This window comes from Conger conger, chromosome 16, assembly GCF_963514075.1.
Source record: "Conger conger chromosome 16, fConCon1.1, whole genome shotgun sequence".
Lineage (NCBI taxonomy): Eukaryota > Metazoa > Chordata > Actinopteri > Anguilliformes > Congridae > Conger > Conger conger.
The window spans coordinates 12,515,718-12,538,622 of NC_083775.1; the positions used below are offsets into that span (position 1 = coordinate 12,515,718).

The 22,905-nt window shown below is 44.7% G+C and overlaps 1 protein-coding gene across 1 annotated transcript; it reads right to left on the reverse strand.

Annotated features, from left to right (window-relative positions):
• Nucleotides 1-820: 820 nt before the first annotated feature.
• On the reverse strand, nt 821-14,339 carry dgke (diacylglycerol kinase, epsilon). Its single transcript, XM_061223723.1, has 11 exons — nt 13,369-14,339; nt 12,234-12,393; nt 10,956-11,075; nt 9,243-9,386; nt 7,936-8,093; nt 7,309-7,357; nt 6,860-6,973; nt 6,299-6,370; nt 4,900-5,027; nt 3,964-4,075; nt 821-3,380 (listed from the first exon to the last, which is right to left on the reverse strand). Exons 1-11 carry the CDS (start codon nt 13,818-13,820, stop codon nt 3,174-3,176), a joined length of 1,716 nt encoding a protein of 571 aa, XP_061079707.1. The 5' UTR covers nt 13,821-14,339; the 3' UTR covers nt 821-3,173.
• Nucleotides 14,340-22,905: the final 8,566 nt, after the last annotated feature.

Consider the following 22,905-nt stretch of genomic DNA (forward strand, 5'->3'; position numbering starts at 1 on the left):
CTTAAAAAGACGATAAAGCTCTTTTGTATGCACCCAATTCGGCGTTCACAAAAGTAGTAGGCTAATGATATCATCAAATCATTGTAACCTAAAGTGATGTCGAAGTTGATGGATGGCAAGTGAATGGGGGACTCGTTCGACCCCTATTGTTTAGTTTCACCGGTTGACTGAGTGCCAGAACCTTCACGGCTGAACTTCCTAGAGCTGCCCTTGAAATAGCTTTTGTATATGCATTACCTATTTTCCATATTTCAGCGCATACAATATTGCCATTTTGTATGTGGATTTGGATGTGGGGTGTTTCTCACAAAAGACACCGTGTAATTCAGATTTCGCGCTGAAGAAATGACGATTATACCGACGCTCATGGACACTATACACTCGGCCTGGCCGCGCGCCATTCTGCCTCACGAGACTATGAAAAGACAATCCGGCCCACGGTTCCGGCCATCTGTTACCTTTAGGTAAAACGCAGAGTTGCACATTGTCCACATCTGCACTCTGTTGAAGGAACACAGCCCAAATTTTGGTGTTAAGTAAACTCCGGTAGAGCAGGATATTATTGACAGACTACTCGTGATTCCAGCTGGACTCAACCCCGATAAAGAGATGAATTAACACTGGACGTGTCTACACTATACCTTGCACTAAATCGCAATAAAACTAGACTAAATCGCAATAAAAACTATAAAATATATAGCCTAGCTATAAGAAATACATAGCCATAACAACGAATCAAGGGCGAAAACTCTATCACTAAGTCTCTTCATTTCTCTATATACAAAAGGTGTTGCATGTGAAAATTACCACAAGCCACTAATACATTTTAAGATCTTTATTAAGTCACAAAACCAAAAATGATAGCATGTAAACCATCTCAATATCTATTTTACGCAAAATATGTTGAAAACGTACTTGTGTAGGCAATAAGTTACACAATCTGAAAATATTTCTTATATACAATTAATGTATTGGCTTGTTTCCAAAACCGTGTTTGTGTTACATTCAATTAGCCAACATCTCCATTGCTTAACGGAATACTTTTTTTTTTTTTTTCGAATTTCTCCATGCATTTTCCTCCAACACACATTACGCCTATATAAATATCATAACGGAACTTTAATATCTGAAATTTTTAATGGACAGTCGAATGTTAGTTGCCGTTAACCCTGAAGTTGAACTAAGCTCATGTAGAATGGCGGGACGTTATGAAGGGTTTTTAAAATGTGTAATGTGTACCAGTTTATTTCCCTGCAGTGTTCATCTCTGCAAAATTGTTGTGTCTTTTTCCATTCGTGTAAATTCGGAAAAATTATAACATCGAATCATTCAAGACATCTTGAAAAGGATTAGATTAATATTTTCAAGTTAAAAGAAAAATCATATAATTCTTTTCAACATTTGTGTTAATTTAAGACAACCAATACCTCAAAATTGGTTATATTTCAGTGGCACATGCATTGCAATTAAAATATTCTGTTGATGACCAATGAAAAAACGGTTTCGTTTGTGCGCTGTCAAAACAAATTCACATTTAACCATCCAGTGCTTCAAAACAGTGTATTGAAAAGGGTTCAACAAAAACTTTAAGGTTTGACTAATGGAAATAATACAGTGGGATAAGAGAGGACGAATGTAACGAGAATAAAGTGTACAAATATTCCGAGATACGATCAGTTAAAGTTCACAAATATTTTTAGGCAGACAAAACAATTAGTTGGCAACATCAACTGTGAAGTTCCACTACAAAAATTTAAGCGTGAGGATAGAAATCCAGGCCCATATACGATTTACAGTGATAAACAAGTGTCATGTTATTCCGCTTTACTAAGGCTAACAATCCGCTCCAAGTTATATTTGTGGCCGGGCGACTTTTGCGAAGCAAAAATAACAGCTTTTTGGTACAAAAAAACAGCAACAGCAGTTTGCTCTGACCTTGTTTACTGTCTTTACTTATCTATATTATTTAATTAATTTGATATGCCACGATTTCCTATGTCGGTCCACAATTTTGTGCGTTACCATTTTGTCTGTGATCGACCTTGTAAACGATTCTCTGGAAAACCGAGGACGAAGTATGATAACTCCGTGGATTAACACTGATTCTGTGTGAATTCTTAAGTCCACAAACAAGGAAATTCCAGACCGTGCCAGTGCATTCGCCAAGGAATTCGGTAAACACAACACTGAGCAGCTTCGCTGGCCATCACCTAATAAAACAAAATAAAACAAAAGTCTCATCTCCAGTGTTCTACAGTAGTTCCGCTTGTTATCTTTTAACATTCGGCAAATTGCGACTTTTGGCCTGATGTAAATCATACACAAAGAATTCAAAGATTAAGTTAATCATTTTCTACTGAGCATAGACGTAACGTATACATATATATACGAGTTCCACAACGCAACCCCCCTCCTCCTTGCGGAAAACTTTTAAACATTTAACATACGCATTCAGATTACCTGTATGTTTCCTACCGCATACTTGGGGTTGGTAAGGTACCGTAAGGTACATCCCATTTCACTTCACATCTAATGTTGTGATGGAAGGATTTGATGCTTACGCCAACACATACCTAGCCAGATTGTTGATGGCTTCTCTCCTTTAACAAAAATGCTCACATCTAACTCCTAAATTTAATTGTCTCAGTCCAAAACGGTACTAAAAAGTTCAGCAAAAAACGTTAACTTGTGAAACTGTTTACGACGAAAAAAAAACCACCAGTTTTTTTATTGTTGGGGCCATCGATCTGAGCGTGTTTCAGGACCTGCGTTTCCACAGTGCTGTCCGAGTTCGCCCTCTGCTGGCCGTGATGTGCACACACACGCTGCTACCATGGCAACAGACATTCAGGCCACAAGGGTTAGGCCACTGCTCATTTTCATCTCTCTGGCTTGCATGTTAACAGACATATTAGGGCACCAGTAAACTTCCTGCAAAATTTTACAGGCAATGAAAGAGTAAAAAGTATTTCAAAAAGAGGGATTTGACCCAGGTCTGCATGCATTCCCGCTAGCTATCAGTGGGATGCCATTGGCGGTGTTTGGGGAAAGGACGGCGTGTGAGAAAGGGGGGGGGGGTGTGGAGTCTGGAGGATAAGGGGTCGAGCGATGTTCGGCAGAGCTAATGCGGCTTCATATGCAGGATGGCGCGGGAGGGGCCTGGGGGTGGGACTCTAGGGGGCGCTGTGGCTGTTTGGCACGGCTGGCTTGAGCGCGGCTTCGGTGTCGGTGCTGCTGGAGTCGTCGTCGTCGTCGGTCTGCTCGGCGCTATGGTACAGCATCAGCGCCTGGGTCTTGTGGGTGATGGTGATGGTGCAGGGCCCCTGGGCCCACGGCTCCCCGTCCACCTGCATGGGCATGCGCGAGCTCTTCAGCACCATCTGCAGGGAGACAGAGGAACAGCACGCACGCGCACGCGCACAAACACACACACGCACACAAATCAGGATTAGGATTAGTAGTAGAGTTATAATTATTCACAATTATAATTAACCCCCTATAATTAAACGTATTGTGATTCATGTTATTAATCAAAACGAATACAAAAACGCTAATAGAACAAACTCGAAAAAAAAAAAAAAAAAAAACTCAAACCACTACTAAGACTAACAATAATAGCAGTATTATTGCTTTACAAACCCTCATTCTCCAGTTAGGCAAACATAACTGAAATTATCTTTTGAAGTAATGAAAAGGGTGGGGTCTCTCAATGGAGGGACGGGACCTTTTTCGTTTTGCCCTCCCATTCTCTGCAGTGGGGCACTGGGCTTTATGGGGTTCTGAGGGCAGACTGCCCCTGTTGCCTGAGCAACGTACTACATGTACTAACCAAGCCCAGCTCTGCTCAGTCTCAGCTGTTGGATTACTGTTAAAACTTGAATTAAATCTTGGAATTAAATAAACCCCACAGCGCTGCAGTGGTGGGATCCGCAGCTGTGCAGGCGAAACCAGTACAGAACCCACCCGGACCGTGTGGGCCTGGCCGAGGCGCACTGGGTTGGCCAGTTTCACTTGGATTTGGGCGCAGTGGAACGACCCGAAAACACCCAGAACCTCCAATAGCCCATCATCCAGCCTGCAGGGAAAACAGCAAACACCTCATCAGCTCCTCCAATCGCAGGGCCGACAAGACATGACACCTGATCAGCTCCTCCAATCACAGGGCAGAATACTTCCTGGTCTCTATCGGCAACCCTGGTCCTAGAGAGCCACAGGGTGTGCCGTTCCCCCCACCTTAAATTAAGCAATCGATTTAGCCCCAAGAAACAAGGTGATGCGGGTTAACTGTGTGATCACCTGCTTTCATTCATCAATAGGAATGACACTTCACTTGTGGCATGGATCTTCTCCATACAAAACTGAATTTACATTACAGTCATTTAGCAGATGCCCTGATCCAGAGCGATGTACAATGAAGTGCAAATTAGAACCAGGGACAAGTGCATTGTACGTTTGAGCTCGTACAGACAACTTTGTTGTACGTCGCTCTGGATAAGAGCGTCTGCTAAATGCTTTGTAACGTAATGTTATGTAATACATTGAAGACCCAAGAGGAAAGTACAGCTCCAAGTCCTTGAGTGATCACATAGATACAGCTTGAACCCTTGAAGAGTACATCAACTTTCCAACTAGCATACCACGGTTGACAGCTAGAATACCCCGAATGCTGAGCTAATTATACACAATTGCAATTATAACCTATGCCATACACATGGCTAATTATAGCAGTGAGGTAGGGAGGGAAAACGTGCAGCCTGAAGAGGTGAGTTTTCAGTCTGAATTTAGTCCCAGGTTAAGCCTAAACCAGTCTTAACCTTACAGACAGTAGAAGAAGTAAAAGTTTAAGGACGGTATTGACAAATGACGTATGGAGAAGGGAGCCTGATAAGGGTCACCCACCTGGTGGGGGGGCAGGGCTCGTCCCCCATGCCATCCCACAGCCGGCAGCCCCCGCCCCAGTAGCGGATGTTACACACGATGATGCCCTCCAGACTGGGCAGGGCCACCCTCTCCCCGTCCAGCTCCAGCTGTGAACAGACCACTGCCCTGTTACACACGCTATACACTATACACCCCATACACTATACACTATACACACACCATACACTATACACTATACACCCCCCCATACACTATACACTCCCCATACACCATACACTATACACCCCATACACTATACACTATACACACACCATACACTATACACTATACACCCCCCCATACACTATACACTCCCCATACACCATACACTATACACACCCCATACACTATACACTATACACACCCCATACACTATACACTATACACACCCCATACACTATACACTATACACCCATACACTATACACTATACACACCCCATACACCCATACACTATACACACCCCATACACTATACACTATACACACCCCATACACTATACACTATACACACCCCATACACCCATACACTATACACACCCCATACACTATACACTATACACACCCCATACACTATACACTATACACACCCCATACACTATACACTATACACACACTATACACTATACACCCCCCCATACACTATACACTCCCCATACACCATACACTATACACACCCCATACACTATACACAGACTCTATATACACCCCATACACTATACACAGACTCTATACACACCCCATACACTATACACAGACTCTATACACACCCCATACACTATACACACCCCATACACTACACACACCCCATACACTATACACACCCTGCTGCCAACTCTGTCACGCCCCGTCAGACTCTACACAGACTCTATACACACCCCATACACTCTACACAGACTATATACACACCCCAATACACTCTACACAGACTATACACACACCCCATACACTATACACAGACTCTATACACACCCCATACACTCTACACAGACTATATACACACCCCATACACTATACACAGACGCTATACACACCCAGTACACTATACACAGTCTATATACACACCCCAATACACTCTACACAGACTCTATACACACCCCAATACACTCTACACAGACTCTATACACACCCCATACACTATACACACACTACCACCACTGTAAACACACCACAACACCTGCCTCCCTGGGAAAGGGAGGGTCCCCAAGGGCCATGAGTTGCTAATCCTGGCTCTACATGCACTGCACACGCCCCAACACACACCCTACCACCACACAGTATCGGGAGATTGTGTAGTTATTTATAATCATATTATATGAGAATTATAGTATGGTGGAGGCAGAGCGGATTAACAACGCATAGTACAAACAGGCACCGTACCTCAATCCTCTTGTCCAGATCTTTGCATTCTTGAACTAAGCAGTCTTTGGTTCCGTAGAAAAAATACACAGCCTAGAATACAGAGAGAAATAAAGATGTGGCAGGTGACCAATGACATCTGCAGTTTGCACTGATTGGGTAACCGCAGCAGAAGTCGGGCTGCAGAGATCGCTCGTGTCCCTCGAGATTTCACACTTTCACCCACTGTAGGCCTTTCTCCTCACTGTAGCGTGTGGTACCTTTTCTACACATACTGAGAATTGTTACAGAAATGTCCCTGCTGAAAATTCCAGCTGAATCCAGCCTACGCTGCTCATGCTGGTTGAAACTGTTCACCAGCTGACCAGTCTATATCGTCAGCTAGTTCACCAGCCTGACCACCAGCTTACTCTACCATCTTAACCAGCTTAACCAGCTTTGTCCAGCCACAAGACCAGCTCTGATCAGCTAGAAGTGTCAAAATCACATCTTAAACCAGCTTAGAAACCCGGCTGGTTTTACCCGTAATTTCCAGCTGGGGTATTGCTTTTGCTCAGGCTTCAGCATGTTTATACTGTTAACCTTGTTGATGATCCGGCTGGAGAAGAGCGATGGGGTCTTCTCCCGATGGGTGTGGAAATTCAGCGCCATCAGGGCGTCCGGACCCACCGAAAAATAGTTGTTCATGGACAGAACCTGTGGCGTCACGAGCAGGACGATTGCGTAAAAAAAAACAAAAAAACATTATAAACCAGGGATCATCAAACCTAGCCCTTGAATCTAGAATCTTTCCTCTCAGGTAATTAACTGAACAATTAGTGCTGCTGATTGGCCTGTGACTATCTTCACACCTGACTCCCCGGTAAAGGGAGGCTGGAAAACTAGCAGTTCTCAGCCCCTCGAGGACCATGATTCGATGATCAAATTAGCATTATACACTTTATGTACATTACAATATTATTATTTACAAAAATATTCTCATTTATACTGTGTGTAGTTGTGTGGAACGTGGGGACCGCCCGTTACCTCACCTTGGGTTTGCGAAAGTAATATCCTTTAGAAGCGATCTGTACTTTCCACCTGGGGATGGAGATGGAGATAGAGATGGTTTATTGTGTGGATACTGCAGAGGGCTGAGGTCTAAAGCATCATCGCCATTTTAACTTTTTACATAAATGCCAGATATCAATAGATACCCGATTAAATTAAATTGGAAACCGTTCTAAAGGACCAAATCACTCCCACTTTAATAAGATACAGGTGGGGCGATGGGGCGGCCTGTAGCGTAGTGGTTAAGGTGAACGAATGGGACACCCAAGATCGGTGGTTCTAATCCCGGTGTAGCTACAATAAGATCCGCACAGCTGTTGGGCCCTTGAGCAAGGCCCTTAACCCTGCATTGCTCCAGGGGAGGACTGTCTCCTGCTTAGTCTAATCAACTGTACGTCGCTCTGGATAAGAGCGTCTGCCAAATGCCAATAATGTAATGTAATGTAATGTAATACAGGTGCTGCCCTTTAATGCTATTGGTAATACAGGGCCTAGCCAGGTGTCTGCGTTGGGATACATCTCTGGAGGTGTCACAGTGTAGCGTAGCTAATAACGTTTGGGTAAGCCCCTCCCCCCTGCTCACTGATTGGATGTGGAGGGTGCCTCACCTGTCCATCTTCACCACCTCTGCGTCCATGATGTTCCGCAGCACCTGCTCCACGGGTATCTCCCCTGCGTACCCCGCCCCCCAGCCCAGCGTGTTCGACAGGTCATTTCCTGTTCCCAGAGGCAGGATGGTCACCTGAGGGGCGAACTGATCCTGGCCCTATGAACCAGGCGCAAGCACACACACGCATACACACGCAGAGACACATAGACACATAGAGACACACACACAGACAGACAGACACATCCACACACACACACAGACAGACATCCACACACACACAGACAGACAGACAGACACATCCACACACACACACACACACACACACACTGAGATTAAAAAGCAGCGGTGTCTCAGCAGCACAGGGCAGTGCTACGCCACATCCCTCCCCACCCCCCACCTGTGTGCTCACCCCACCCCCCACCTGCTCTGCTGCGTGCTCTCCCCACCCCCCCACCTGCCCTGCTGCGTGCCACCCTCACCCCCCCACCCGGCACTCTCCCTGTGCAGCATGCGGTAATCTGCTTACACTTTAATTTTAGAAATAATCTAGGACCTGCCAGCTCCATGTGCTTAAAGACCAGTTGGGGGGGGCGGCTGATGGGTGCTCACCCATCTCTCTCTACCAAACAGGCCTGTGCATATTTAAAGGTACAATAGGAATGATTTTTGTGTTAAAATATTGTTACAAAACCATTGTAAATCCCTACCTATCACTGTAAAAAGGCTCACTGACATTTTGACTCACCGTCTACCTGTGTTTATAGTCCTTACATTCAAAATATTTCAAAATATGCAGTTGACGGGCCGGCACTCTACCAAGACATTGCATAGCTGTACAATAATTCAAGCTCATTGGTTGAAAATTGGTTCTAATTGCCACAGCCAATGGCGTTTCAACTTCAGCGCGTTCAGAGAAGGGGGAGGAATAAACAGTGTTGTGGTTTGAACGTACTTGTTGCTGCAATTCCTCTCTTGAATTGCAGCAACAAAGACGAAATACGAAATGACCTATTGTACCTTTAATTTAGGGGAAGTTGTGAAACGCAGTTACTGAGGTTTTCCACTGCTGACATGCAGCAAAGCTGCAGCTTGGGTCAGCTGAGCCTGGTGCATTGTGGGTAATGTTCAGACTGTGAGATACAGGGTCATAAACAGCAAGGTGTCATGCGTGATCTGCTCGCGGAGGTGATGCGCTGTGGGTAACGTGTTGAGCATGCTGTAGGACTGAGATACGGGGTCAGAAACGGCAGCACACAAGAGTGTGCGATCCGCTCCTGTGAGCAGTGCATGGTGGGCGCGGTTTACCTTGAGCTTCATGGTGTCGATGGCGTCCAGCACCCAGCCGACCGTGCCGTCCCCTCCGCAGACGAGCACACGCACACTCCCGGCGGGCAGGAGCACGCACAGCTGCAGGGCCTTAGCTGGCGGCAGCACCGACAGGTCAAACACCTGGGCCACACAGAGAAGTCACATCAGAACTACATTTCCCAGGGTGCAACTTTCCTTCTTAATCAGGAAGTAGTGCTCTTCACACCCTTAATGTGGGAGGCTACTAGATTTGTTGTATTCTTGAGAATAACACTGGTGCTCTCCACTACTGTCCATCTCTCTGGAATAGAGCATCTGCCAAATGACTGTAATATGCTGTAATCTCTGGATTTATTTCTAAGCATTCTCCCCTGCTTTCAGCTATTAAAATATTGGTTGTGTAATTCAAACAGCGTGCTTTTAACATACCCAAGATAGAAAAATAAATAAAAAAAACATCACTTTCGCTTTTCTGCTTCTCACAACTGGATAATTCTGAGTAAAGTAAACTTGAGGCTGGCGAAACCACAGTTAAGGAGCGATCGGAAGACACGACCCTGTCTTTACACTCCGCTCGGGTATTCTGTGAAATACCCGACACCGTCATGTGGAAATCTAAGTGGGGAACGTTTGCTCTTCATGCAGGAACGGACGACGCGCTGGTCTGTGTGCAGCAGTGACTCATCTCGGGAGCGACACCACAGCGCCGTCCAAACGCAAAGGGAAGGGCGGATCGAGACGCACGCCAAGAATCCTAAACGTTGGAAGGGGTTCTCTGAGGATACGGGCCTCGGCTGATCACACGCTGCTGCCAAACGGTAACCGTGCCAACACTCGCACGTGCCAGAGCACGACAGCTGCAGCCGATGCCCTCAGCCAATGGGCTGCACTCTGCCAGCACCCAGAAGGAGGTGCAGCCGTTTCCGTTCGGCGGCATCCAACTTAAAGTGTCGTCGCGTTTGATTCCAGTTACATCACATCACATCACATCACAAAGCATTTAGCAGACGCTCTTATCCAGAGCGACGTACAACGAAGTGCAGCTCGAACACAGGAGCAAGTGTGAAGAGGACCCTAGAGGACAGTACGGTTCCGAGTCCTAGCGTGACCATACAGATACAATTACGAACTAGCATACCACGGTTGGCAGCTAGAATACCCCAAGTACGACAATATAATTTCTAATATCTAATACAACACAATACGGTTCATTTGTAACTGAGAGCCAGGTGGCACACAGGGGAACAAAGGGGGCTTATTTAACCGCTGGGCCTTTGGATAATTGGACAGAAAGCTCCCTCTGAGAGGTTGGAGATGTTTTGCAGTGTTCCTCTGGACATGGTTGTTGGGCAGGTTGTCAGGTTAGGGAACGCTTTAGGTTGGAGTTGTGATGATGGATCACAGCGACTTAAAGAATGTCACTGGCTACAGCAGTGATCATCAACTCTGGCTCTGGTTTTCCTTTCTCCCCTGGGTAATTAGTGCCACTGTTTGGCCAGACTGTCTTCGCGCCTGACTCCCAGGTAAAGGGAGAGTGGAAAAGCAGCAGTTCTCAGCCCTCAGGGACCGTGAATAGCTCATCCCTGGGCAATGGTGTGAAGATCAGAGGACAACAACCCACAACCACCATCTCATCCGTGACCTCTATGTTTTGAAAATGGATGTTGTCATTTTCTTTTTTCTTTGGGCATTTTGGGGGTCGGTACCGACCTGGACGGGGTTGAGGAGGGAGCGGAACTCCCCCAGCAGGGCCTCCCCCATGTTGTTCCCGCTGCGGGTGTTGGCCAGGACCAGCACAGGGCTCCAGCCACTCCCGCAGATTTCCGCCAACTGCCAAAAAATGGGAAAAGGAACTGTGTCACACCACATGCTGCCACCAATACTGGGTCTGGGTGGGGTGCATAGTACACCTTACCTTGCTGTACTGGGTTTGGGGTGGTAGGGCTATACACCTTACCTTGCTGTACTGGGTTTGGGGTGGTAGGGCTATACACCTTACCTTGCTGTACTGGGTTTGGGGTGGTAGGGGTATACCCCTTCCTTGCTGTACTCCTGGGTTTGGGGTGGGGCGGGGGCATTACCCCTTACCTTGCTGATGCTGTACTGGGTTTGGGGGGGAACAGTAACCCTTACCTTGCTGATGCTGTACTGGGTTTGGGGGGGAACAGTAACCCTTACCTTGCTGATGCTGTACTGGGTTTGGGGTGGGGCAGGGGCACTACCCCTTACCTTGCTGATGCTGTACTGGGTGTGCGGGGAACAGTACCCCTTGCTGATGCTGTACTGGGTTTATAGGGAACAGTACCCCTTGCTGATGCTGTACTGGGTTTGGGGGGAACAGTACCCCTTGCTGATGCTGTACTGGGTTTGGGGGGAACAGTACCCCTTGCTGATGCTGTACTGGGTTTGTGGGGGAACAGTACCCCTTGCTGATGCTGTACTGGGTTTGTGGGGGAACAGTACCCCTTGCTGATGCTGTACTGGGTTTGTGGGGGAACAGTACCCCTTGCTGATGCTGTACTGGGTTTGTGGGGGAACAGTACCCCTTGCTGATGCTGTACTGGGTTTGTGGGGGAACAGTACCCCTTGCTGATGCTGTACTGGGTTTGGGGGGAACAGTACCCCTTGCTGATGCTGTACTGGGTTTGGGGGGAACAGTACCCCTTGCTGATGCTGTACTGGGTTTGTGGGGGAACAGTACCCCTTGCTGATGCTGTACTGGGTTTGTGGGGGAACAGTACCCCTTGCTGATGCTGTACTGGGTTTGTGGGGGAACAGTACCCCTTGCTGATGCTGTACTGGGTTTGTGGGGGAACAGTACCCCTTGCTGATGCTGTACTGGGTTTGTGGGGGAACAGTACCCCTTGCTGATGCTGTACTGGGTTTGTGGGGGAACAGTACCCCTTGCTGATGCTGTACTGGGTTTGTGGGGGAACAGTACCCCTTGCTGATGCTGTACTGGGTTTGTGGGGGAACAGTATCCCTTACCTTGCTGTACTCGTCGGTGTTTGTGCGGCGTAGTTTGTTGACGCGGTGCAGGTAGTGAGGTGGAACAATGAGGCTGCGGAACTCGCCCAGATCACAGTGCCCGCCATCCCCCAGCCCGGCCTTACAGTCATCGTGCACCGTGGTCTGGCACCACACACACCTGCACCACACACAGAGGAGCTGCGTCACACACACACACACCTGGCAAAGAGCTGTGTCACATACATACATACCATACATACATACATACACACACACACCTGCTACAGAGGAGCCGCATCACACACACACACACACACAACACACACACCTGCCAAAGAGCTGTGTCTCACACACACACACACACACACACACACACAAACGAGCCGCGTCTTACACACACACACACACACACACACACACCTGCCAAAGAGGAGCCGCGTCACACACACACACACACCTGCCAAAGAGGAGCTGCGTCACATATACACACACACACCTACATCAACTCCTCTCCTGCTTAACATTACATGCACATTGTCACCCCAAGGCCAACATATTTGTGGGTGTATTTTATCATTCTAACGGCTATGGCAAATCGCAATAGATAATCATATACAGTCATTCAAATCCTATGATCTTCTTGGTATATAGCCTGTCATTGTCCCTTTATAAAGCCGAATCCAGAAATTGAAAAATACTCCCAGAGACCTTTGCGGCACAGCAGTGCCGGTGAAGCGTTTACCTATTCGTTATACAAGATGAGTACACGTTATTATGATTCTTTTTGCGTAGTTTTATTTATCAAGTAAAATGCATTGGCCATGTATTGTTTCTCCAAATCGATTAAACTAGTCCACTAATTAAAAGCTAGTTATTTCAGGCCAGCATTAAATGTTCCTACTTAATGTTAATCCATTTCATCTGTAAACCCCACTATACCGGGCTGGCTACGTGTGTATGAAAACAGCAGATGGGGTATGTGAACAGTGTGGCGTTGAAGAGATTAAAATATAATTTCAAGTACAGTAAACCATGCTAACAACTGGGCTTTACAGTTTACAGGGCTGTAACGCACCAACACTACCGAGAAACAATAACGTACAAGTCGCCTGTATCAGTTTAACGGAGGAGTGTACAGGTGTGTTTGCTTTACCTGTAGTCGCACAACTTGGGCTGCGTGCCACACTGTTGTTTGCATACCGCGCAGTAGCTGCAGAGTGGAACGTTTCCGCGTGTCCAGCGATGCGCCAGGGTTCCATCCGCCTGGGCCGGAGCCACGATTTCCTTACATGGCAGACTGCGGTCGGCCCGGCGCAGGCACTGCTCGTCGGCGCACACGCCGCAGCAGTCGCAGAAAGCTCCCTGTATAATGTGCTGGGAGCAGACGCAGCAGTAGGTGGGCTTGTTGAAAAGGTCGGTGTAGTGCCAACCGTGCTTGCTTCTGCGAAAGATGTTCTTTATTAGCAGTTTCCGTTTGGAGCGCTGCACGCTGCACCACAGCGTAAGAATCACGGGTACCGCTACGGCCAAAGCGGTCCAGGCCAGGAGTGTCCACTCGTCCCTGGAGTCCACGGCGGACTCGCCGATTACTTCGTCCGCTTCCATGTACCTCAAGTGTTTAAGACAGACAGTGTGATTACAGGCTAATGCATACAATAACCTGTATTTCAAAAGGTGCACGCCCTCTCCGAGCCTGTTTAGAGATGAATGTTACTGTCACACTCTCTCTTTTCCGCATGACTCTTTATTTATGTCACTGGATATGTATTTCCACTGACAGTCAAAAATCCATAAAACTGCTATTGTTTTCGCGATTGTCACAGCAGAAACCAAAGCGTCGCGTTCAATGTAGTCTCTTCATCGAGCTGCTTGTCTTGTGTCGACTACTGCGCATATTAAATTCGCCGCATGTTTAACAGGATACGTTCTTGAAAAAGACCACAGAGCAAAATAATCTCCCATAATCTCATAGGACAATCTACTGAAATCCATCTCATCGGTTGACGGCAAGCGCTGCACCGCTCATGCCAAAACTGACACAAATAAACTGAGATAATAGACCAATAGACGGAAACGGAAATCGTGACGTATCGGTTTTCGATCTCTGCAGTGGTGCTTCGCGCAGGCACTCCTCCGGATGTCAAAGAGCGCGAGGCTGGGCCAGTGCTGCCTTTTCTGAGAATTATCCTGAGTGTAGGCTATGCCGTCTCTAGGGGCAGCACTGACTCACGTGACATTTAGTTAGACTACATGCAAATATGTCTGTGCGCAAATGTAGGCTATCAAAACCAGTTTAACCAAATTAGCTCTCGAATCTCAAATGATAAACAGTATAGGCATATTACTAATAAAGAATGCACTGTAAATAATTGGGATGTATTAAGTTCCATGTTATATGTCAGTGTTTGCCTTTTTGACATTCGTCAATAAGGCTATTCTAAAATATGTCGTAGGCTATACGGTATTTGCTTTTTTGCGTAGCACAAAGTCATGTCGCGACATTAAATTATGCTAAATGACTCATTTCATGCTCGGAAGGTACCTACTGGAAAATTACCTACGGGAAAAGTCCAAAAAGTCTGCCGAGGGCGACACCCAGTGGACATGTGACATATTATGGAGTTAGTTATTTATTTATGATTATTTGGTCTGTGTATATCCAATTCCCATCCTAATTTGACAAATCGTGTGGTTAAGGGAAATCATTTATCAGCATTGCACAAGAGAGCTGCGAATAGTACATAGATATCATCCACATTGCCTGTTTTTAAATGAGATGTCATTTTGTTGTGTCTGTAATCTATTGCTGCTTGGTTAAATAAAGGTTACATAATAATCATTAAAAATATATAGAATATAAATCCAAGCACGCCACTATAAAAACGGGAAAACTGCAGATATTTAGGCATTTCCCAATAAACATGTAATGAAATGCAGTTCGGGAAAAAAACAAAACAAAAGAAAACATCCTGGACCGATGAACGTGCTCCAGCCTGTTGAAAGCACACCAGCAAATCTTTGAAGGCTTACCAGCAAACCTTAATGCAAAATGCAGTCAATTTAACCTGTGATGCTCACATTATCTCACTGGCAATTGGCATTCCCCCAAAGCTAACAAAGTTGTTGGAGTTTTTTTTTAAAGTTTCAAGCGGACAGTTGCACTGCGCAGTGCTTCTGAGGATCACAACGCAAGATTTAGACCTATCCAGAATGCTCCCACCTGAGCCATGCAAAGTACCTTGAATCCTGTTCCACATTTCCTGGCACTATTGGTGTTCAAGATTTCAACATGCGCTGTGAGGAAATGCAGAACATTCAGGGAAAAAAATAGTACTAAAAAGTGCCTACGGTACAAATGCTTGTCACCGGGCTGTTACGCTGTAGTTACATAAGAGTATATAGCAGCCATCATCAAATCTGGACCTGATCTTATTTTCTCCAAAGTACTTAACTGAACAATTAGTGCTGCTGATTGGCCAGACTGTCTAAAGACCTGACTCCCAGGTAAAGGGAGCGTGGAAAACCAGCAGTTCTCGGACCGTGACTTGATGATCCCTGAAACATATAGAAACCGTGACGCCAATAGAGACTTATGGGGGGAATTCCAGGAAGTGCAATAGTTTCAATCACTGCTCATTTGTGTCTTTGCGCGTATGCCTAGTCACATCCACGAAGAAGAAAACGCAGGGTAATTACGCGCCTTGGCGGATGAACCATTGGCACGCCTAGGCATTTACCGAACGATGGTACCAAAGATTTAACGATTTTTAGAGCATTTTTTGGGGAAATAAAAGCATCTATATCTTCGTCTGTGTGCTAGGGTGAACAACTCGGACCTCGGGAAAAAAAATAATTTAGCATAGATTGAACATCGATAGGCTATATACAGTCACCGAGCACTTTATTAGGAAAAATAAATACTTTATTACGCCTACTTATTCATGTGACGCAGCCGTGCAATCCATACAGTCATATAGATATGGGTCAGGAGCTTCAGTTAATGTTCACATCAACCATCAGAATGACGAAAAAAATGTGATCTAAGTGACTTTGGCCGTGGAATTATATTTGGTGGCAGACAGGGTGGTTTGAGTAACTGCTTAGTCCTGATCCACACATTACCACAGTGGTATGCAACAGTGGTAACACATCATAACTGGATAGGCTACAGCAGTAGAAGTCTAAAAAATAAGTCTAAAAAATACGTAATAAAGTGCTAGGTAAGTGTAAGCGGAGTCCAATGGGCAACATCATATCAATTGGTGAAACTAATAGCTCGAAAGCTGGCATAAACCTTGACATAAACCTGTACCCCTGGGCAGCAATGCATCATTCATTTTTATCTTTTTTTGCTCGTAAAAGGTACATAGTAATGTAAAATTGGTCAGGCACCTGCGATCAAAGAAGGGTCTAATGCCCTCATGCGGTGGGACTGACAGAAATACTGTTGACGCCGACATGTTTGGGCGTTTGTTTAATTATGGGTCGGCAGAAGAAGAAATTGAGGCTCCCTGAAAGGTACTACATTTCGAATTAGGTCCCGGCATAAAAATGTAGTAATTTCTCATTTCGGTCCTGATATTAAAAAATGAATGAACCCATTTGACTCTGAACCGGGTAGCCTTCATTAAAAATACAGAGCCACCAAAATACTAATAATACTTTATTTGTTTTATTTTGTTTGGAGTGCCTCTATCCACTCGAATGATTTGTGATTAAAGGAATATCGTACGGAAATGTTCATCAAGTGAATGCATAAGAATATGATGGCGTAAAATGGCGGTGAAGAAAATTACATGTCGAAATGTAATCGGTTAATTAGTAATTAATCGATTTCATCTGCGCGCAGAGGTAAGTGGCGTTTTCCTCCAGTAAAACGAAAACCACAAATCTAAATGCGATCTAATGCGATCTAAATCCCATCTAAGTCACTTGACGTTTCCGTTTGAACTGGTGAGAAGTCATATGTGCAGCCGACTTTTAAACATGTTTAGAGCCTTATCATAATGTGAACTGATGGCGACTTTGCTTCACAGAGACTACCCGTTGACAAATATGGCTCCTTAGTGTCATAACTATTGTTATACGCCTGGTGTTCTCTCGGCTTTGCCGGCGGGTCTGTGTCTTGCAGTGTTTACACAGCCAGGTCCATTTGCAGATCCGTTTGGGTCACGTGGTGCCGGAGCCCAGATCCCCAGGGAGAGAGAAACAGTGAATGGGAACTTTGTTACTCCACAAAAAAAAGCTTCTAATGGCATTGTGCTCCAGATGGAATTCTTCTGTGAGTGGGGACCTCAGACAAAAACAGCCAGCAAAACAACTGAAAAATCACAGCAGCCCTACTACAACCCCAGCCCGAGTAACGCTGGTAAATAGAAGAACGTCTTGCACTTTTCAGCGGTAACAAAACAATCTACATTTACAATTTATAGAGTGAACCTTTCTCAATTTATCTCGAAGCTACTAAATATTTGATAGTGTGATTTGGACCCTTTTTGATAACGCATATTTTAAGTCTATTTTTAACATGTAAAATATAAAATCAGAGCGAGTGATTCACATCCGTCGTCGTAAATAGCTGATAGAAAACCTTCCGTATATTTGTCCAATTGTATTGAAAGTAACTACCACCAGTTAGTTCACTTGCCTGAATTTCATGGCCTTGTACAACTGCCAATACTGCAGTGTAGTGTAGTAATGATTGAACGCTGGCGTCTGGTGCATGTAGCATGTCTTTGATTCAGGATGCTGAAACTAGTTGGATATCACTGTTGTGTAAGTAACTAAGTGCCTGTCAACCTATGTTGCATAAGACACGTATGATTTCAGGAGGTACATGGTAAATGGTTGCCATTTATATAGCACATTTATCCAAAGTGCTATACAATTTATGCTTCAAATTGATCCATTCACACACACACACACACACTCACACACCAATGGCGATTGGCTGCCATGCAAGGCACCAACCAGCTCTTCAGGAGCATTTGGGGGCTAGGTGTCTTGCTCAGGGACACTTCGACACACCCAGGGTGGGATCGAACCGGCAACCCTCCGACCGCCAGACGAGGTGAGTCTACAGTCAGTGGCAGGAGACGGAAGTGTGTCTTCACTGTTCTGGCTGCTGTGTGCCGGTCGTTCAGCTGCAGCCCTGACCTGGAAGTGCATGTACTCAGCGGGAGAGGAGCCTGGGGTGCAGAGGTCGCAGAATGCCGGGGTCCAGCTGGTCTGTAACGTTTGATCTTCTGAAGGCAGGCTGTTAGCAGTCCTCTGAGATAACTGCTATGCGAGCGCCAAGGTTTTGAATTTGACGTGAGTTAGAAAGGATAGTGTGGTCTCACCCAGGGTGCCAGGGTGATGCAGAAGTCAGATGAAGGAGAAGAGAAGATGTGGCAGGGAGGTAGAGGACCTTGGTCTTTGCGGGGTTCAGCTTTAGATGATGCTTTTCCATCTAGCTCTGTAGATCGTTCGTGCAAGCCGAGATCTGCCTGGTGACACGTGGGCCAATTAGAGGAAAGGAAAGGAAGAGAGTGTCATCAGCATAGCGATGATATGACGACCCATGGGAATAGATGACAGGGCCAAGAGATCTGGAGTAGAAAGAGAAAGGGACCAAGAAAAGACCCCTGGGGGACCCCTGTGGAGATACTCTGGGAAGTTGAAGCAGCAACACCCCAGGTGAGGTAGGATGCAAACCATTCCAGGGCTGTGTCACGGCTCCCCATTCCATCGCCGGAAGAACAGAGCATCTGCAGTTAATTTAAATGGCAGCGGGGTCGAGTAGTAAAGGAGCAGGGAAAGCTTCTCGTGCAGTGGTCTCCAACCCTGGTCCTGGAGAGCTACTGGGTCTGCTGGTTTTTGCTGTTACTCTGCACTTAATTCATCAATTGCAGCAGTTGATCACACAGTTAACTCACCTCGCCTGGTTACCTGGGTCTCAACAGGGTGCTGATTTTAAGGTGAAAACAAAAACCAGCAGACCCAGTAGCTCTCCAGGGCTCTCTCGTTTGGCCTGAACTTATTTACCGTGGAATGTGTAAGTAACAGCAAACATAGATGCTTCACCATCTTGCAGTGTTCACCATCATTCCCCTCCCAGTTTGTGAATATCGTCAGTTAGAAAAAGAGATGCATCTGGAGTACTGGCTGAGCTTACTGCCCTGCAAACCTTGCCCTCCGACTCTGAGGTGAGGTCCATACACAGCATTACCCTGTTTGTCCACCCACCCCAGTATCATGTCATTATTAAAACACCTGCTTAGGTTTGCAGAGAGACAGGGAGACATGTATTAATTGCGAGACATGACCAGTGTTTCCTCCTAATTTTAAAAGAAACCTATGCCTATAGATTAAAAAGCACTAAATGTTTTGCTGTACTATAAAGTACAGAACGTATCTATATATTAGTATTAGATTAGAGGAATTGCAGAAAAACCCTGATTTTCCTACATACAGTAGTATTTGTAGTTTTTCCCACCAGGAAATAATAATTGACAGTGTAAAATGTCAGTAACTTTCTAAACGAAAGACTGGCCAGGATTGAGTCGACATTTTTCCTTAACTTTTAAAAAAATTTTCTGAATAAAGACTGGCAGGTCCATTGGTCTCGACTGTGTTGGTAAAGATGAAAGTGAACATTGTATTGTGAAAAGCTAATGTGATCTTTTCTCTGTAAATTCAGGTATACACGTTGAACACTACTTTCAAAAAGGTACCAATAACTGATCCTTAATTGTCTTCTTGACTCAGTTCTCACTGCTGGACTGTGGACTTCTTAGTCTCAATGTTATCGAATTTCGCACATTTTGTCGACTGATTGATTGAGGGACTTATTTCATGCGTTTTGGTCTCCAACTCTAACTGAGGAATAACTTTGTGTCCTCAGCCAAAATCGTCTGTTTTGTAAATAACATTTCAAGTGTATTTTCTCAGAAACTATAATTAAATGAGCCCAAATAAATTATCTAATTTGTTTAGTCTTAACACTGAAGTTTATCTATCTACCAGTAAATGACAAATATGGCGCAAGGGCAACGCAATTGAAACACAGCGTTTCAAATGCGTTGAAATGCATTCGCCTAAATTGCCTACTTTAACTACAAATAGCGTGTTTGTAACTGAAAAATAAGTCCACCTTTAGTACAGCATAGCTTTCACTTTCATTATAGTTATAGCCTACCACAATTTTCGTTCCACATTTAATGTAATGAGCACTTTATTAGGTATTTGTTACTTATTTTTTAGACTTCAATGCTGTAGCCTATCCACGTAGAGTTATGGTGCGTTGTGTGTTCAGAGATGCTCTTCTGCATACCACTGTTGTAATGTGTGGTCATTTGTGTTACTGTCACCTTCCTGTTAGCTTTGACGAGTCTGGCCATTCTCCTCTGACGTCTCATTAACAAGGCGTTTCTGTCTGCAGAACTGCTGCTCACTGGATGTTTTTTGCGCCATTCTTTGCAAACTCTAGAGACTAGTGTGCGTGAAAATCCCAGGAAACTTAGTCACTTAGATCACATTTTTCCCTATTCTGATGGTTGATGTGAACATTTAACTGAAGCTCCTGACCCGTATCTACATGATTGTATGCATTGCACTGCTGCCACACAATTGGCTGATAATCGCATGAATAAGTAGGTGTAATAAAGTAAAAATGTTCCTAATAAAGTGCTCGGAGAGTGTATATTTATATGGTCCGTTTATCTAACTCTTCTTATGATGTAGGTTGATTGAATCAGGTTGCGTCTCTTGCCTTTCGTTTTCAACACGTCAAACCTAAACTCTCATTTGCATTTACAAGCATTTAGATATTCCTCGGAAAACCCCCAACATATTTAGAGCTTCACCAAGTCTGTCTTGTGGCGTAGATTGTATCAGTGTTGATCAGCACCTGTCACGCAATTGATTAAACTGGTATTGAAAACGTTATTTCCACGGGTTTGTCTTTACTAATTGGAAGACAAACTATTTTACACGAATGTTCATCGATGGGCGTCCTTTATAATTTCGCGTTTAGTAATTATGCCTCCCAAACGTTCGAGCAAGCAACCTATCAATAGAGCAATAAGATAATGAAATCGAAGGCATTGGAGAAAATGCATTGAATTTGTGACCTGCATGATATTTATTGATATTTTCTGAAAACAATGTATTTTTTTGCATTTAGAATACGTGCAATTTCGCCTAACACGGAACTTTCCACTTAGCTATAAATCATTGACTTTCAAAGTGGAAAAGAAGGGTCGTGTTCGGTAGAGAAACGTTTGCTTGATAAAACTATAGACCCGTCTGTGTCGCTTGTGTGTGCAAGATGAATAATGATGCATATATTCTCAGTGATCACTTTTAGCTAGACCTCTACACCTCTACACTTTTTAATGCAAATATTTAATCAGCAAATCGCGTGGCCGCAACTATATGCATAAAAGCATGCAGACGTGGTAAAGAGATTCAGCTGTTTATCAGACCAAATGTCAGAATGGGGTGACTTTGAATCCGAATCGAGTGACTTTGATCGTGAGATGATTTGTGGTGCCACACATCACAACAGTGGTATGCAGAAGAGCATCACTGAACACACAGCAGTGAATAAATACCTAATAAAGTGGTTACTGAGTGTATTGGCTATTGGTTGTGGCAGAGAGGCACATTTAGTAGTTAATTCCGCTCAAATGGAAATTGGCCCAGTCAGGTTGCAGTGGAATTGCGTTTTAACGACAGAGAACCACTGGTTTACTGTAAGGATTTTGAGCCAGAATATGCTGTGAAATTAAAAGATGTTAATGAAAACCATGGATTGTCGGAAATGAATCTGAATACACCGTCAATGTAACAAACGAACACAATACAATCATTCAGAATCGCGTCGCAGGATTATTTGGAAGGGACATTCTATGTGATCCAAAGACTATGGTTCAAAGTAGGCTATATTGATGCGTTTTGGATCGTTTAAGCTACAAAGACTACGGCTCGACGCTATGTAATGTTACATGAGCCCTATAGATTATTAAAACTATTTTAACCAAGGCTATGTATGCAAGGTCGAACTTTATTAGGTTAACCATTTATTGGACACCGGGTAAAAGCAATATCGACAATTAAATCCTCCATTGAAAATTCTAAAGAATGTTTCATTAACCGAGCATATGCGAGATTAAACTCTTCTGTGGATAATGTATTCGTAGTTCTATATGGCCTTTTCTTTCAATGACAGGGATGTCGTAAGTAATGAAAAAGCGCTTGCAAACTGACAGCGGTTAAGTAGGTTTAGAGGCCTGCAGACAATTATCGGTGTATGGTTTGAATAAGGTTTAGTGGCCCCGATCAAACCGTTTTTTCTTGACTCAACTGGGAGGGTATTCAGTTAGCCTACTTAATTACCATTTTTATTAATAATTTGCCAGAACGTGTTTGTTTTGGGATCTCAGTCTTGGCGAGCCACTTTCGCATTGATGAGATTTAATTTATCAGTTCAGTCTTGATGGGTTTAAGTCCTTGACGCAGCTCGTCCACTTAAAATCTATGGCGCAAATGGAGGTAAAATGGTCTAATTCAATGCAATTATTTAATTGTGGCGGTCGACAATGATATCCCAAACTAATAATTTCCCTCTACGGCATCACGAGTAAAGTTACACCACCAATACATCAATAACCAAGTAGTTTCCTATAAGAAGCATACATGTATTCAA